This window comes from Anoplophora glabripennis, unplaced genomic scaffold, assembly GCF_000390285.2.
Source record: "Anoplophora glabripennis isolate ALB-LARVAE unplaced genomic scaffold, Agla_2.0 scaffold380, whole genome shotgun sequence".
Taxonomy (NCBI): Eukaryota; Metazoa; Arthropoda; class Insecta; order Coleoptera; family Cerambycidae; genus Anoplophora; species Anoplophora glabripennis.
In genome coordinates, this window is record NW_019416459.1 from 130034 (window position 1) to 145663 (window position 15630).

A 15630-nucleotide genomic window follows, 5' to 3' on the forward strand; every position below is an offset into this window, starting at 1 on the left:
CGACCAAATTTTTTTGGTTCCAAAGACAAGGGAGCCCACGAAAAAGTGTCTTAAGGCAGTTCCCTGCCAAAAAGCGTAGCACTATCAGATTATGAAACCTATCATGTGAATGTCATAAAACCCCTGAGTACCAAATTTAGTGATTCTCGTAAAACAGCGTTCTGAGATATAAAGAAGACTATTCTTAGGGGATGATTTCAAGGGGCTGTAACTCCAAGAGGGGGCAATTTGGTAAAACGAAAAAATACGGGTCCCCTAAATTTGCCATAAGAATCTATGACCAAATTTTGTTGCATTAATTTTGGGACACCCTGTATATTTGGTGCTTGGCAAGTTCTTTTAATTTTCCATTCTTTATTAATGCTTTTTTTTTATTAGGTATGAGGGTGTAGAGGTCCTAAACCCACAATGACTTAATAAAAGTGTTGTTTATGTTTGTGTTTTATTTACATCGATACAGATCTATTGAGTGTTGCATGCTTTCCTGTACAAATTTCTTGGCCACTGTATTTCTAAATACCTTTCGAAATTCAAATAGATCAGAATACCGAAGTGTTTAAAATAAATAATGCATATCCTTGAAAAAAAAGCTACATTTTGTAAAATAATGTGAAATAGTCTCCAATATTGCCTATTATACAACAGCTAATTGTTGCGCTTTGCTTTTTATGTTGATTTTACGTTTAGTTAGTCCTTAATGTATCTTGTTTTTCTAAAAGTAAAAAACACATTATATAATTTCTTTAATCGTGAATTAAAGGGAAGTATATCTATAATGATAGTCGACCAACAAACAGTCCTTATTTTCTAACTACTTCCATCGAACAATGAGCAGTCTGAATGTTAATAAATATTCCTAAATTGATTCATTATACTTATCGATTATTCAATTCTAAAAAAAGAGAAACAAAACATACTTGAGCTATTATTAGATCTACACAATGAATTTTGAAGATCAGTAATCTTTTTGGCTGCAAAGAGACGGAGAACATTATTAAGAGATATTTCTTCTATTCTATTTTTTTCTTGAAAAATATCTTTAGACACCCCATACTATTAACACAGAAAATAATATTTGTATTGTTGAAAAATAAGGCAGTTTCAACAAACCCCCATTTATCCTAGCCTAATTTAATTTATGCATCAATAAATAACGATTTTAACTAAAACAACTAAGTTTAACAGTAAGTCAACAAAACTTTCAAACTGAACAATTCAATTTGATTATGCTCCCGACACATCAGTAGAAAATCATCAGTATAAATAATAACTGGTAATATATCAAAGGAAATAAATAATACAGGTACAGTTACTATTAATAATATTAAAGTAATTATTTATACTTTGGTACTGTTTTGTTTTCATGGTTTATTTAAGCAATGTTGAAGCGAACACATTTTTCTGTTATTCTTTACCAGAAACCGGAAGATTTTCCACCTGGAGGGTTCCGTACGCGAATACATGATTTTCTCTCGACATCAAGGTCCTCTGAAAAATACAAAGTACTATTAATATATTAATTTCTTTAGGGATAACATTTAGTTTTTTATTCAATGTTATCTTGAACATTATAACAAATTTCAGAACTAGATTCTACAATGAAAATTGGTGAGGATAGTTCAAGTTCAAATCAACAGAGATCCAAGAATCAGGGTGTTGAAGATAAAAAAAATAAACTCAGTTGTACTTATACCTTAGAAACCTAATAATTAATAACCCTTTCGCTGCGCGAAAGTTTACCGCGGGCGTTTATACTCGTCTGGAGCAGTTAGACTACTTATATTTTTACATTATGTTGTGTTAAATTAAATTAAAATATGTTTAAAGGTTTCAAAATAATTGTAATAGTTTTGTTATTAATATTTTATAAAGTATCCATCACTACGCTCCTCAATCTCAAACTTGTTGCTGTTGTCGCTCTTCGATAAATTTTCTTCCAGTCTTCTGTCAATTTTCTAGATATTTTTACGATTTTATTTTAAATAAAATACAATATATCAACAGCCGTATTAAATAGAAACTAAAAAAGAGATGAACAAATCTTGGCATTATTACCAGTACCTTCTTCCATAAAAATAATTGCCATAATCGCTATGAGCTCCGCCCACAAAAATTTCCTATACCAATTGCAGCAACCGAGTCACTAATGCGCATAGTTGCGCATATATACGGTTTGAGCAGCCTGATCCAGTTTAACTATTCAAGCGAATTAATTCGTCTGGAGCAGTGAGAGTTAAAGGAGATATACGGCTGACTGAAAAAAATGGTAAATTTAGAATATGTAGACTATATACTGCTAATAAAAGTGATCTCTTGTTTCTGTTGAAAACGAAGTGTCGAAAATTTTTATTTGAACTACCTTCCAACTTTTCCTTTTTTCAATTTCAACTGTTTGAGGTGAAAATTTGATATGCTGGAGTATGGAAATACAATGAAGATATTTTATTTATTTGTACCATTTCAATAGGTTGCACCATATTGTAGTATAATAGGGATGTGTCCTTAAGTAAAATTCTATAGGAATGTATTAATATAAGTACGTTTAATAATAATATGTCTTGTTTCTTATAATTACATGCTTCATTCGAAAATCCTCAAAATAATAATAAAGTGTGAGATGAATGACGTCCTGTATTGGCTAAAGTAAAATTTACGAATTTCAATAAAATGTTTAGTCAATGACAGTCAATATAACAACAGTGTAAATTTACAATACACTAGATTTAATCACAAGGAAACACAAATGCAATTAACTTACTTTGGAAATATAGAATTCATTGTGTATACGCCTTTATAGTTGCTAGAGTTGCAACACTGTCAATCTACAATACACTGGATTTAATCGCAAGAAAATTTTAAGTGTAAGTATCTTGATCGAGCATTGACAGTTCAATTATTTACTTTTTGCGAATTATTATCAGCCGAAAATGCAACATTTTACGAATGTAGAGCTAGCAGATATTCATAATACCCATTTCTGGTCAGACGAAAATCCACGGGCAATACGCACAAATTTTCAAAATAGATTATTTGCAATAAATGTGGACAAGAACTTTTGGAGGACCAAGCTACTTAGACCAATTCAGTTTCCCGTTTGTCTGAATGCAGAAGGATACTTAAACTTTCTGCAAAATGATGTAAGAGAACTATTGGATGATACACTGTTAAATGTACGATTAACGTTACACTATCAACAACATAATGTTATAAATTGGTTAATCGACCATTTTCCTGGTAGGTGGATAGGTGGATTCCATGGCCACCTCGATCTGGAGACCTAAATCCTTTAGATTACTTTCTGTGGGGTAGGATGAAGGCTGTAGTTTACGCTACAGAAATAAATCCTTTGGAAGAATTACAACAGAGGATTCATTTGGCTGCGAATCAAACCAGACAAAATAATTTTAAAGTTTTGTGGTCTTTGCAGACAATTCGACGTCGAGCTGAAAGATGTATTCAGCAAAATTGAATTCTTTTTGATAATTTGCTATAAAAATTACTATTGAAATAAAGATAAGTTTTATTAATAGTGTGGTTTTCAATTATCTTTATTAGTTTGTAATGAACCGGTATTGATGTTAAGTTTTGTGTAAGAGTTTTGCTATTTATTTCTTTAATTAACTTAATTGGCAAGAGCAATTATTGTCCGCGAGTCGAGCTGAACCGTCCGTTTGCCCCACTCTGACGAGTGCCGCGCGCATAATCCCACCAAGACTCCTGGTCAGTTAAGGGGGGATTGTGGCAATAAAACAACCGTGCCTGGACGAAAACAGGCAGTTCAGATCCTGAACTCGAAGAGCTCCAGCTCCAGCCCTGAGGACCACCCCGAGGACCTGACACCGACCCAGAGACCGCCATCCGAACCGAAGGAGTTAGCCACCAGGAGCAGCGACCCGGAATAAGTAAGCAAATTGTATTTCCTGATCTTTACTTGTCCTGATATTGGTATAAGTCCTGCCGAGTTTTGAACTCTATTTTGAACTAAGTGCTGTCCGGTGCGGCGGCGGCGTTATCAGGCGGAGGTTGACTGTGCATAACATCGCCTTCGTTTTGAGGAACGTAGCTAGGGCACATTAACTGAAACCGCTGGTTGACTGTGCATAACATCGCCAGTGGAAGACGTTAGGTGCTGGCCAAACCGTGACAGATAGACCCAGGAAGTTGGCTGTGCATAACACCGCTTTCAGGAGACATCTGTCGTATACAGTACGTGGTGCGGCAGCGGCGTTGTCTGGCGGCGGGTTGACTGTGCATAACATCGCCCTCGTTTTGACGAACGTTGCGGGGTACCTTGACTGAAACTGCTGGTTGACTGTGCATAACATCGCCAGCGGAAGACGTTAAGTGCCAGCCGTACCGACGGATAGACCCAGGGAGTTGGCTGTGCATAACACCGCTTCCAGGAGAAATCTGTCACCGGCCGCGCGTCCGAACGTGCACTCGAATAGACTTTGCCTCCCGTCACCCAAACTATTCCTGTACCTGATCACCGTTTGCTTATTTATGCCATTTGTGTATTGCTTGCTTCGCTTCCTCCTTGGCTGGTATTAACTCCGCATATTTCCGTTGCATTTGCTAGAAACCGCCGACGATATTTATTTGTAGCATTAGAGTAGCCCGTAATCTATTTTTCTTTGTTTCAGAGCCATTTGGAATCGGCATATTTGTTGATTATTTATTACTCTGATTTGCTAACTGTGTTTTTCTTTCTAGCACCGACCGAAATTAAAACCGAATACCGTTGGCGTACCGTTTCTTATAGTATTAGATTGTTTATTGTAAAAATAAACTAACCGCCTAATACTGCATTTGCCTACCATACCGATTTTTGTGTCCTGACCACCGATATTTTAGTATGTTCTAATTTTGTAATTCTTTACAGCGCCGGAAAACCGAATAGGCATTTTTAATCCCGTGATATATAATTGCTCTAACCAATTCTATTTTTATTCCCACCGTTTGTACATTATTTGTACATTTCTAATTTTAGTTGTTTATAATAACTGTAATAAGAATCTGTTTTACTTTTGTTTGTTTGTTTCAAGTTCAATAGGCCTGATTAATAAATCTAGTAAATATAATTCCCGTTTGTATTCATTCTTAACACCGATAAGATTGATAAATTCCGCTCAGTAAAAAGTCGCACTATCTTTTTGTGACCTACACTGATAAGACCGTTTATTTTGAAAGGAAAATAACACTACACTCAGAGAACTACTTTGCTTGAAATTAAGAGAAATATAACAGACCCCTGGAATTAAACTTTCTTCACTGCAGCTATCCCGAGTACTTACTCTAAACCGAGGGTAGGTTTCACGTGGAGTTTCCCCCACGTAACCGATTGGGAAACTGGCGCCCGAGACAAAAACCGAACAAAAAGATTCAATCCGGAGTACGTTCCTGTGACGTCACTCACCACCGCCGGCTGCCAACCACCGCTGCCGATAAACTAGTAGTCGAGGGTCGTCACAAAATTAGGCGTCCAAATATGGACGTCAGTGACGTCAATAAATCTAGAAAATTAGAATTTGAAATTGTGAATTAAGATTCTGTTTAGAGTTGGTAGTATACCGGGGGCGGCCACAAGTAACGTCTGAACCGAACCGTCACCACCGCAAAATCAAAGCCAAGTAAATAAAGTACGTTACAAAAATTTGGCGCCAGAGCAAAAGGGACGTTACAAGTTTATTGTATTACCTTTTAATAATTTCAATTGTTTTTTTTTAACTTTGTCAAATAATAATTTACTAAAAATAATAAATTTCTGTGAAAATAACAATTCGCAAAAAGTAAAATAACTGAACTGTCAATGCAAATGACGCCAAACGCGTTTTTGTTCTTCACAACCCGATACGATAGAAAATCTTGACAATTTCGATTCCCGGTGATTAACACATGTAACATTATTTTTAAACGGATTTTCACAAAAATGGATCATTGTACCAATATGGACCAAGAGTATCTTTTTTTACTAAAAAACTGAAATTTCATACTTTTTAGTCAAAAGTAACAAAGTCAAAGCATAAAAAAGTTATGGTAAATTTTTCCTCCCTTCCCCCAAGTGTTGGAACGTATGTAATGGAAACTTGCAAATTTCGTTTTAATAGCGGACTATGAGCACGTAAGAGTTAAGCTAGTTACCAAATTTCGTAAATTTATCCCAACTTATTTCAGTTATTTAGAAAAATCCATCATCAGAGTATATAAAGAAATAGTAATGTTTTTCTACTTAGAACACTGTAGAAATATTGTCCTTTAATTTCGAGACGCCCTGTATATATATTTTGACAAACAACTTGTATATTTTTCAAATTTGAACAAAGTGCTGCATTAAAATTACAGTATGGCCAAAAGAGTCTAAAGAGTTTCTTGATAGCATACTTTTTTCTTCCTTATTATTACAGATAGATCTATTATGCTTTATCTGTAATATTAAGAAAGCACTCTAGTCATATATTGAAAATATACAGGGTATTCTGTTAAAAAAAATATGTCACAAAATTAACTGGTAGAATATTGCCGCCTCATTTTAAATTATACATTAACATTATGAAAGTGCTGTGAGGATTATAATATACGTACCACTGATAGAAAATGTTGACTGTTGAATATTTCTCTGCCCTTCTGGTCTAGCTCCTCTGCATGAAGGAGTGCTTACTGCTGAATCAGGTAAAGTAGGAGTAGGACATAAAGTATCGTCTTCTAAATGTACCTAAAAAAATTAATTTATTAAGGTAATCTCCTTTTCATTAAATGTTTTGAAAGATTAAGGGCCAATTGTGTTGTCAATATTATGATTTTCATAAGTATTGTAAACACTACTTTACAGTCCAAGAAAATATACTAAAAACCACTCTTAGTCTCCAAACTATTGCTTAAAATACTTGTGAAATGCATAAAGTATTATTTTGTGATACAAATACAGATTAAAATTTAAACGATTAGATCCAGTTTCAATGTACCTTTTTCACATAAAATAAATTAACGGTATTAATGTGTACAATGCAACATATTTTTTTCCCACTACTTTTTGTCACTAAACATTAAACAAAATAGATTAAATCCAATAAACGAATAAGGACAAAGCCACGTTGTCAAGTCCATCAATCCAATTGTAAGTAAAATATGAAATTTTTTCTATTAATGTAATTTTAAGAATTTAACAACGAATTTGCTTTTTATTTGACTGGGATGTAAATATAATTTTGTTTCCAGCTTATGAACTAATGAAAAAGGTCTATTTGTTCTTTCAGCTAAAATGTTTTTGTTAAAAATTAAGATTTTTTTCAATGAGTAGTAATTACCGTATGTATCCTTTGTAACTGATCCACTTCATCGTCTACCCCATTTTTCTCAGCTCTTAATGACGCAAGTTTCTCTGGATCATATATGTAAGGTGCAAAAGTTGGAGTTTCAACAAAATGTCCATGCCCTTCAACAACACGCAACTGACCTTCATCCACACACACTCTTCCATTGACGATCACGTATTGGGGTACCCCATGACATTGCATACCCTAACATAAAAAAAATTATCAAATCTTTCATCAAAACATGTGTACATTAAAATCTTGTGACTTATTATTTACCTCAAAAATATTAAAATCTACAGCTTGGTGATGTGTTGTAACCGATATAGTTCTGATTGCAACAGGGTCCCAAATCACTATGTCTGCATCCGATCCAACAGCAATGCAACCTTTTCTTGGGTACAAATTAAATATTTTTGCAGCATTTGTACTGGTTACGGCTACAAATGTAGTGGGATCGAGAATACCAGTATGCACACCCTTTTCCCAGATAACAGACATTCTGTCTTCTACGCCGTTTACCCCATTTGGAATTTTTCTAAAATCATTTTTTCCTAATTCCTTCTGCGACTTATTAAAAGTACAATTGTCACTGCCAGTTACTTGAAGAACACCCCTACATCAGAAAAATTACGTTGAATATACTTAAAAATTAATTTAAAACGTATATATTCTACATATTTACAAATGCATTTCTAAAATTATGATTATTTAGCCTGTAAACCATTTTTGAACGTCAAAATTTTGAATTTACAATTAAACTGATACAATTTTTTACCTTTTAAGCATCGACTATACAATAATTTCTCTGTTAAACATTTTCTTGAAGTACCTATCTCGATTTACAAGCTACATAATAAATAAAAAACAAATGAATTTCAAAAAATTTTTTTATAAAATAGAAATTAAGAACACGTACCTGGAACTTATAATATCTCAAAATTGCAAATATTAAGCCCAATATAATTAACTTTCCTTAATTTTTTTGTATTCAAAATCTAATAACACGAGATTATTCTCAAAATCCCCATTCCAATTTCTATTCACTTTTAAATTGTATATAAAAATTAAGAAATGTAACAACATTCCAGATATATTTTAATTTATTACAATAATTATACTATTTCTGATTCTTTTTTTTTCTAAATTTAAAAAGANATAAATTATAGGTAAAAATAGGTACAGTGAATTAATTTTTTATAGAAATATTTTTAATAAAACCTTTTTAATACAAAAAAAAACAAAAATATATAAATATCTAAAAAAATAAAGAAATTCAACGAAAATTAGGTAGAACATAATCTTTTCGGATTTTTTGAAAATTTGTCGTCCACTTTATTAATAAAATCTTCATGGTTGTCAAAAATAAGCTTTCTGTGTATACTCATCATTGCTAGGCCATTGAGACGATTTTGTACCATAGTATATTTCTCAGCCAGGTTTTTATTCTTCTGTTCTTCTATTTTTCATTCCCCCTATATAAAATTGGTACGTTACATATATAGCTTTAGTTGCACCGCAAACTTTTATTCTGATTCCGATAGATAAAAATTGATTTTTTTTTTTAATTTAAAGCTAAATTTTTAAAATATGAAAATGTATTACGTTTTAGCATAAAATTTTATATTTTTTCATTCTCTTGTCAATAAATATTTATACTGATTTTTTACAATTTTTTTGAAAAAAAAAAATAAGTACCTAGTGTATTAGTTTTCAAAATTAAAGTTTACGTATATAAAATATTTTATTAAAAATTTCCAATATATTTTCTTAGCTGAAAGAATTTTTGTACTATTTTCGAATTTCTAGAGGGGGCAGCTGCTCCCCCTTGTCCAGGCCCTTGTTTATCATAAATATTAAAATCCAATATTTGATTTTAGTAACTTGTACAAGTTACTGGCATCCTCTGCAACCTGGTTTAAGGTCTACATATTTAATAAAAAAATATTTGAATTTAATTTGTTTTCTGTTTTAGTTAATGGCTTGTATATCTATAAATTGGGTTTACCTGTGTATATTTGTTTTTGCTATAAATGGCTTATGTAAAAATAACAAAAATGTTTTTGATCCTCAGATCAATTTTTTGCAAATAAAATAGATAAAAATAATTAATAATAATTCTTGTTGATTAATAAAAGTAATGTTACTAAATTTTAGTACACTGTACCTAAGTTACTGCAGTAAATGTAATAAAGTAGGTATTAAAAATGTTTGCCTTATACTATATATAAAATGCTCATCCAACTATGATACAACTAATGTCACAAAATAAGTCAGGAGTTAATTTTAAAAAGTTCTTGTAAATGTGTGCACAAAAGCTTTCCTTTTAAGACAGAAATAGAATGTGTATACACTCTGTATGTTGAATGATATATGTTTTATGAAATTACATGATTTAAACGCTATGATGCATATTAGGTACTTTACATTTGAACTTTTCTAAAGGAAACATCTGGAGATTTATACACGTCACAATACATGTATGATGACAACTTTTGAAATCAGTTTATATTAGGTACAAGTAGGTAGGTATATAGAATTAAAAAAATTGCCATATTATGTAACTAAGAGCATCGAATTTAGGAAGCTGTGTATAGGTACTAATTTCAGATATTTCAAAGAATGTATTACTTATTTTCTTACACAATATAAACCAAAAGATACATAAAAATTCTTCTAATATCTCTTTAATATGTGAACCAACTGAAATATGGCAAAAGGGGTCAAGTAGTAAATATAATGTATTTAGGTACTTTAATTTACATAATTAAATTTGCAGTTCCTGACAAATTGCAAAATAAGCTGGTGAAGTCATCATTCTGTTAAAATGCTATCCCTAATTTCTTTATCATTATAAGGAAATTAAGGTTTTTAGTAGGTAGCTCTATTGTAAGAATCGATAGGATTGTTCGTTCCTATAAAATAGAATTGAAATTTTAATTTTGAAGGACAAAACCAATTTTGTGTGTGCTTTCTTTTCCTCATGTCCTCTTTAATACCTTTGTATAATGAAGATTTACAAAACCGTTTTTTTAACTGGTTAGCCAGAAAGCGTACCTTCTTATTCTTAAGTAAATCTAAAGTTTTAAATATGTCTGTAGTTATTTCTGGTTTTTTAAATGTCTAATAAAATTCTTCAGCTGTGAATACAATGGGTATTTCTAAATTTAGTATTACTAAACATATTTAAAAAAAGTGGGTTATAATTAATAGGTATAAATTAAAATGAGATCACCAGTTCACCTCATTGACAGGAAAGGTTAATATAATTATACTAACTTGAAGTAAATTATATTATTAAGTATTTACAACCAAAAAACGTTTTTGATACATGCAGGGTATAACTTTAAGTAGGGCAATCATTTCATATTTTTACTAAAAAGTGTCTTTTACTATTATTTTGAAGCACTATGTTTAATTTGTGAATCTCAGTGTCAATGACCTTCAACATCTAGTTTAGGTATATTACATAATATCCCATCTGACGTGACAAAATTCAAAGTGGAATTGTGTGCAATGTTTTGTATAGTATAAATGTACATTATAATTTTTTTTATTTTAGTGTTTGTTAGTGATGATATGGTGTGTTTGAGTGTCTTCATTGTTAAAATATCTGTGTGACATGAAATCAACATGCACTTATACAAAATTCCAGTTGGCTATGTGCTCTTGGAAAGTGTGGTTGTTTGAGGTTACAGTATCCTATTGAAAAAAAGTAATGTGTTTTTAAATAGGTATATGTATAGGGTAGACTCTGAACCAATATGACCCCCTTCAAAGTTACGCCCTGAATAACTGTAGATATGGCTTAATTACATTGCTAACCTACAGCAATTGTAAAATATCAACGCCTATGACTAAGGGAAAATTTTTATTGCAAAAACATGTTTTCATTGACTTCTTTTATATTACCATATTAACCACTAACTATTATATTAATAAAATTATTTAGTTGACTTTTTTTTATGTTGCCATTTTCTAACTTATAAGAAATTCGTATTCTATAGTTTGTTACTAAAAAGTGTTAAAGCTTGAATAACCTGAGTTTTGAATCTAGCAGATGGAATTAATATATTCGTAAAATGAGTTGTTTAATTCTATATACAAAATGTTAGTGGTTAATTCACACTTACGATGACAACAAAGCCAAAAGTCGGGATGAGTCAGTATTAGAACGAATTGGTGGTGAAGTGATCATGTTGGCATTAAGGGGTTCTCCGGTAATGCCTACAGAAGAAGCTTCGATCTCTCCAAATACCTTCTGACCGCTGGAGCGTTTTGTACTGATAATCTCTCCAGACTTTTCTGATGTAATGTGTGCCAAATAAAGTGGAGCATTTACCTATATTTAAAATTATGTAAAGGAGTACGAGAACTTTGATGGGTTAGTAAATTGGAAATCGTAGTTGCCACACAGAAGGGGTTATTCGGGATGCAATTCAACAGTGCAAACAAAACAAACAAAACAAAGAAAAGACTTACTGTGCTAAGAAATTCATTAAACTTAAAGGTGTTGTGGGGTCCGGTCTTAGAGGAGGACTAAGGACGTGGCCGGCCGAGTGATGGAAGCATTCGTGTTTGTAATGAGAACCATCTGTACCAAGAGCTGCTACTAATGTCTCACCATACACTCGGGTACCACGTTTGCATGCTTGATCTAAAATTTCTGCAGCTGATTTACTCATCACATGCACTACATACAACGGATTATCTACCTATAACCACACAACTTAAAATAAAAAAAAAAGAAAAAGGACATAAATAATTGTTTACTATTTAGTCCATCAGGGCTAACAATTTATCATTTTAATGGTTTAATGTATTAACTGGGGCATCCCACAATTAATAAGATATACAACAACTCTAAATAGGCACCAAAATATTATAATTTAACTTAATTTACTTTAATTTAAAAGTTGACATTAAGAGATATACAAGACTCAAGTTTTTTTTTTTTTGTAGTAACTAAGGTAGTTCATAAGTTAGTTATTTAAAAATTGCCAAAGGTTTTTTGTAGGACAAATAGTATTTTAATAGATTCACTTATGCTCTGATATATTCATCCACCTTTATCTTTTTTGCCCTCAGGTATTTGACAGTTTCAATTAAAGATTCATATCTCTTCATTATGATTACATAAAAAGATTCTTTAATTTCTTTAAATGGCATATACTATAGGTACCCCTGGAAAAATAGGCTCTTCCCATAGTATAGTTTACGGATGGCGCCAAAATGGCTAGAGGAATGGGTGCAGGAACATCTGGACTCAAACCTAGAAGGAAATGAGAAAGCGGATGAACATCTCAGTGTGGTCAGGTGGGCTTTGGGCAAATGAATGAATGAGTCACAACATAGGAAATATTAAGCTGCAAAACCAGGGCAAAGCCATATGAAAGAACATATGAAGTGTCCTNTGCCAGGTGTCCCGGGTTGGGTCAAGCCAACACAGGTCTTCCAGCTTGGTATCCCATAGATACCAGAATTAAAAAATTTTAAGATGCATCAAACACTTCATGAAACATGCGTTACCAGCTCTTGAACTAATATGGCTTAATTACATTGCTAACCTACAGCAATTGTAAAATATCAACGCCTATGACTAAGGGAAATTTTTTATTGCAAAAACATGTTTTCATTGACTTCTTTTATATTACCATATTAACCACTAACTATTATATTAATAAAATTATTTAGTTGACTTTTTTTTATGTTGCCATTTTCTAACTTATAAGAAATTCGTATTCTATAGTTTGTTACTAAAAAGTGTTAAAGCTTGAATAACCTGAGTTTTGAATCTAGCAGATGGAATTAATATATTCGTAAAATGAGTTGTTTAATTCTATATACAAAATGTTAGTGGTTAATTCACACTTACGATGACAACAAAGCCAAAAGTCGGGATGAGTCAGTATTAGAACGAATTGGTGGTGAAGTGATCATGTTGGCATTAAGGGGTTCTCCGGTAATGCCTACAGAAGAAGCTTCGATCTCTCCAAATACCTTCTGACCGCTGGAGCGTTTTGTACTGATAATCTCTCCAGACTTTTCTGATGTAATGTGTGCCAAATAAAGTGGAGCATTTACCTATATTTAAAATTATGTAAAGGAGTACGAGAACTTTGATGGGTTAGTAAATTGGAAATCGTAGTTGCCACACAGAAGGGGTTATTCGGGATGCAATTCAACAGTGCAAACAAAACAAACAAAACAAAGAAAAGACTTACTGTGCTAAGAAATTCATTAAACTTAAAGGTGTTGTGGGGTCCGGTCTTAGAGGAGGACTAAGGACGTGGCCGGCCGAGTGATGGAAGCATTCGTGTTTGTAATGAGAACCATCTGTACCAAGAGCTGCTACTAATGTCTCACCATACACTCGGGTACCACGTTTGCATGCTTGATCTAAAATTTCTGCAGCTGATTTACTCATCACATGCACTACATACAACGGATTATCTACCTATAACCACACAACTTAAAATAAAAAAAAAAGAAAAAGGACATAAATAATTGTTTACTATTTAGTCCATCAGGGCTAACAATTTATCATTTTAATGGTTTAATGTATTAACTGGGGCATCCCACAATTAATAAGATATACAACAACTCTAAATAGGCACCAAAATATTATAATTTAACTTAATTTACTTTAATTTAAAAGTTGACATTAAGAGATATACAAGACTCAAGTTTTTTTTTTTTTGTAGTAACTAAGGTAGTTCATAAGTTAGTTATTTAAAAATTGCCAAAGGTTTTTTGTAGGACAAATAGTATTTTAATAGATTCACTTATGCTCTGATATATTCATCCACCTTTATCTTTTTTGCCCTCAGGTATTTGACAGTTTCAATTAAAGATTCATATCTCTTCATTATGATTACATAAAAAGATTCTTTAATTTCTTTAAATGGCATATACTATAGGTACCCCTGGAAAAATAGGCTCTTCCCATAGTATAGTTTACGGATGGCGCCAAAATGGCTAGAGGAATGGGTGCAGGAACATCTGGACTCAAACCTAGAAGGAAATGAGAAAGCGGATGAACATCTCAGTGTGGTCAGGTGGGCTTTGGGCAAATGAATGAATGAGTCACAACATAGGAAATATTAAGCTGCAAAACCAGGGCAAAGCCATATGAAAGAACGTATGAAGTGTCCTGTGCAGAAAAGAATAAATAAGTTGCTGAGCTTGAATAGAATACGGCTCAGGAAAGTGATGGGACTTATAATGGGACACTTTTACTTTAGGAAACATGTATACAGGACAGGCTACGGCTTATATATAGTCCGGTTTGCTCAGGATGTGACTTAGCGGATTAAACTTCTCTGTATATCTTGAGAATTTGCACGTAGCAGAATGATGCTCCTGGGAAAACCCTTTTTGGGTCTCAAGGAGCTGAGATAAGTTTTGGCAGAGAAGCTTTTAGACTTAATTAAAAGAACAAAGCTTCTTGCTGAATAGGTTTGAACAGTGGGACGGACAATATGCCTGATAAAACCGTGGTGCTATGGGACTTGAATAGAACCTAACCACAGAAATAAGAAGAAAGCACTTAACCAACAAAATACTGAGTTATTAATGGTTGTTGAGAGATATGTCTCTCGCTCTAAAGCATCAACAATTGCCATGGACGCCTGTGAACTGACAATGTCAAAATCGTAATCTGATGAAATTAAGGCACTATAACACCAGTGAAATTGTTGCTGTTAAATAAATTTCAATTTTTTATCAATACTTTAAAAAATGTTACGTCAAACAATTAATAGAAAAATTGTGATTTTTGTCCCTGTGTATTCCTCTGTATCTATCTCAATGTCAACCTTCCGACCAAAGTAAGTTTGATTAAATATTAATACTTTGCAGTCTCTCAGATAGCTATTCTGTGTCTCATTAATTCTGGAATGTCCTGCATCTCCATATTTACTCTTTACTTAATTACAGAATAGCCAAGAGATACAAGTTTGCTCTCTAGTGCAACTCTGAAAATCATTAGCCCAAAATGACATTCTCCAGCAAGCAGCTTAAAGAACTTAAAGAATAATGGTATATAAAGCAGACACTCTATTCTACAGAATGAATACTCACTTGTCAAGCAAAAATTAAAACTAAAAGTAAAAAACAATTCCTTTAAATAATTTAAATTTGAATTCTTAATTACGTTCAATATTTGTGATAGGTTGGTTCCAATAATTTTTCAGTTGCTGCTAATACTTTTTGTCTATAACTTTTGATATGAGTATTTGTAATTTCCTTCATAAAAAATAATTCTGTGGCAATTGCTATTGTAGGGAAAAACAATTTATCACAATTTATACTACCTACA

General features: G+C 32.5%; 1 protein-coding gene across 1 annotated transcript in view; it reads right to left on the reverse strand.

Annotated features, from left to right (window-relative positions):
• Positions 1 to 333: 333 nt before the first annotated feature.
• LOC108910799 (dihydropyrimidinase) overlaps positions 334 to 15630 on the reverse strand; it is a 54018-nt gene continuing 38721 nt past the window's right edge. Inside the window, exons 4-8 of the mRNA XM_018715527.2 lie at positions 13535 to 13767; positions 7590 to 7926; positions 7305 to 7517; positions 6583 to 6712; positions 334 to 1488 (exon numbers count right to left, since the gene is read on the reverse strand). Coding sequence (XP_018571043.1) covers positions 1412 to 1488; positions 6583 to 6712; positions 7305 to 7517; positions 7590 to 7926; positions 13535 to 13767 — 990 coding nt within the window. The 3' untranslated portion in view covers positions 334 to 1411. The remainder of the gene's footprint in view (positions 1489 to 6582; positions 6713 to 7304; positions 7518 to 7589; positions 7927 to 13534; positions 13768 to 15630) is intronic.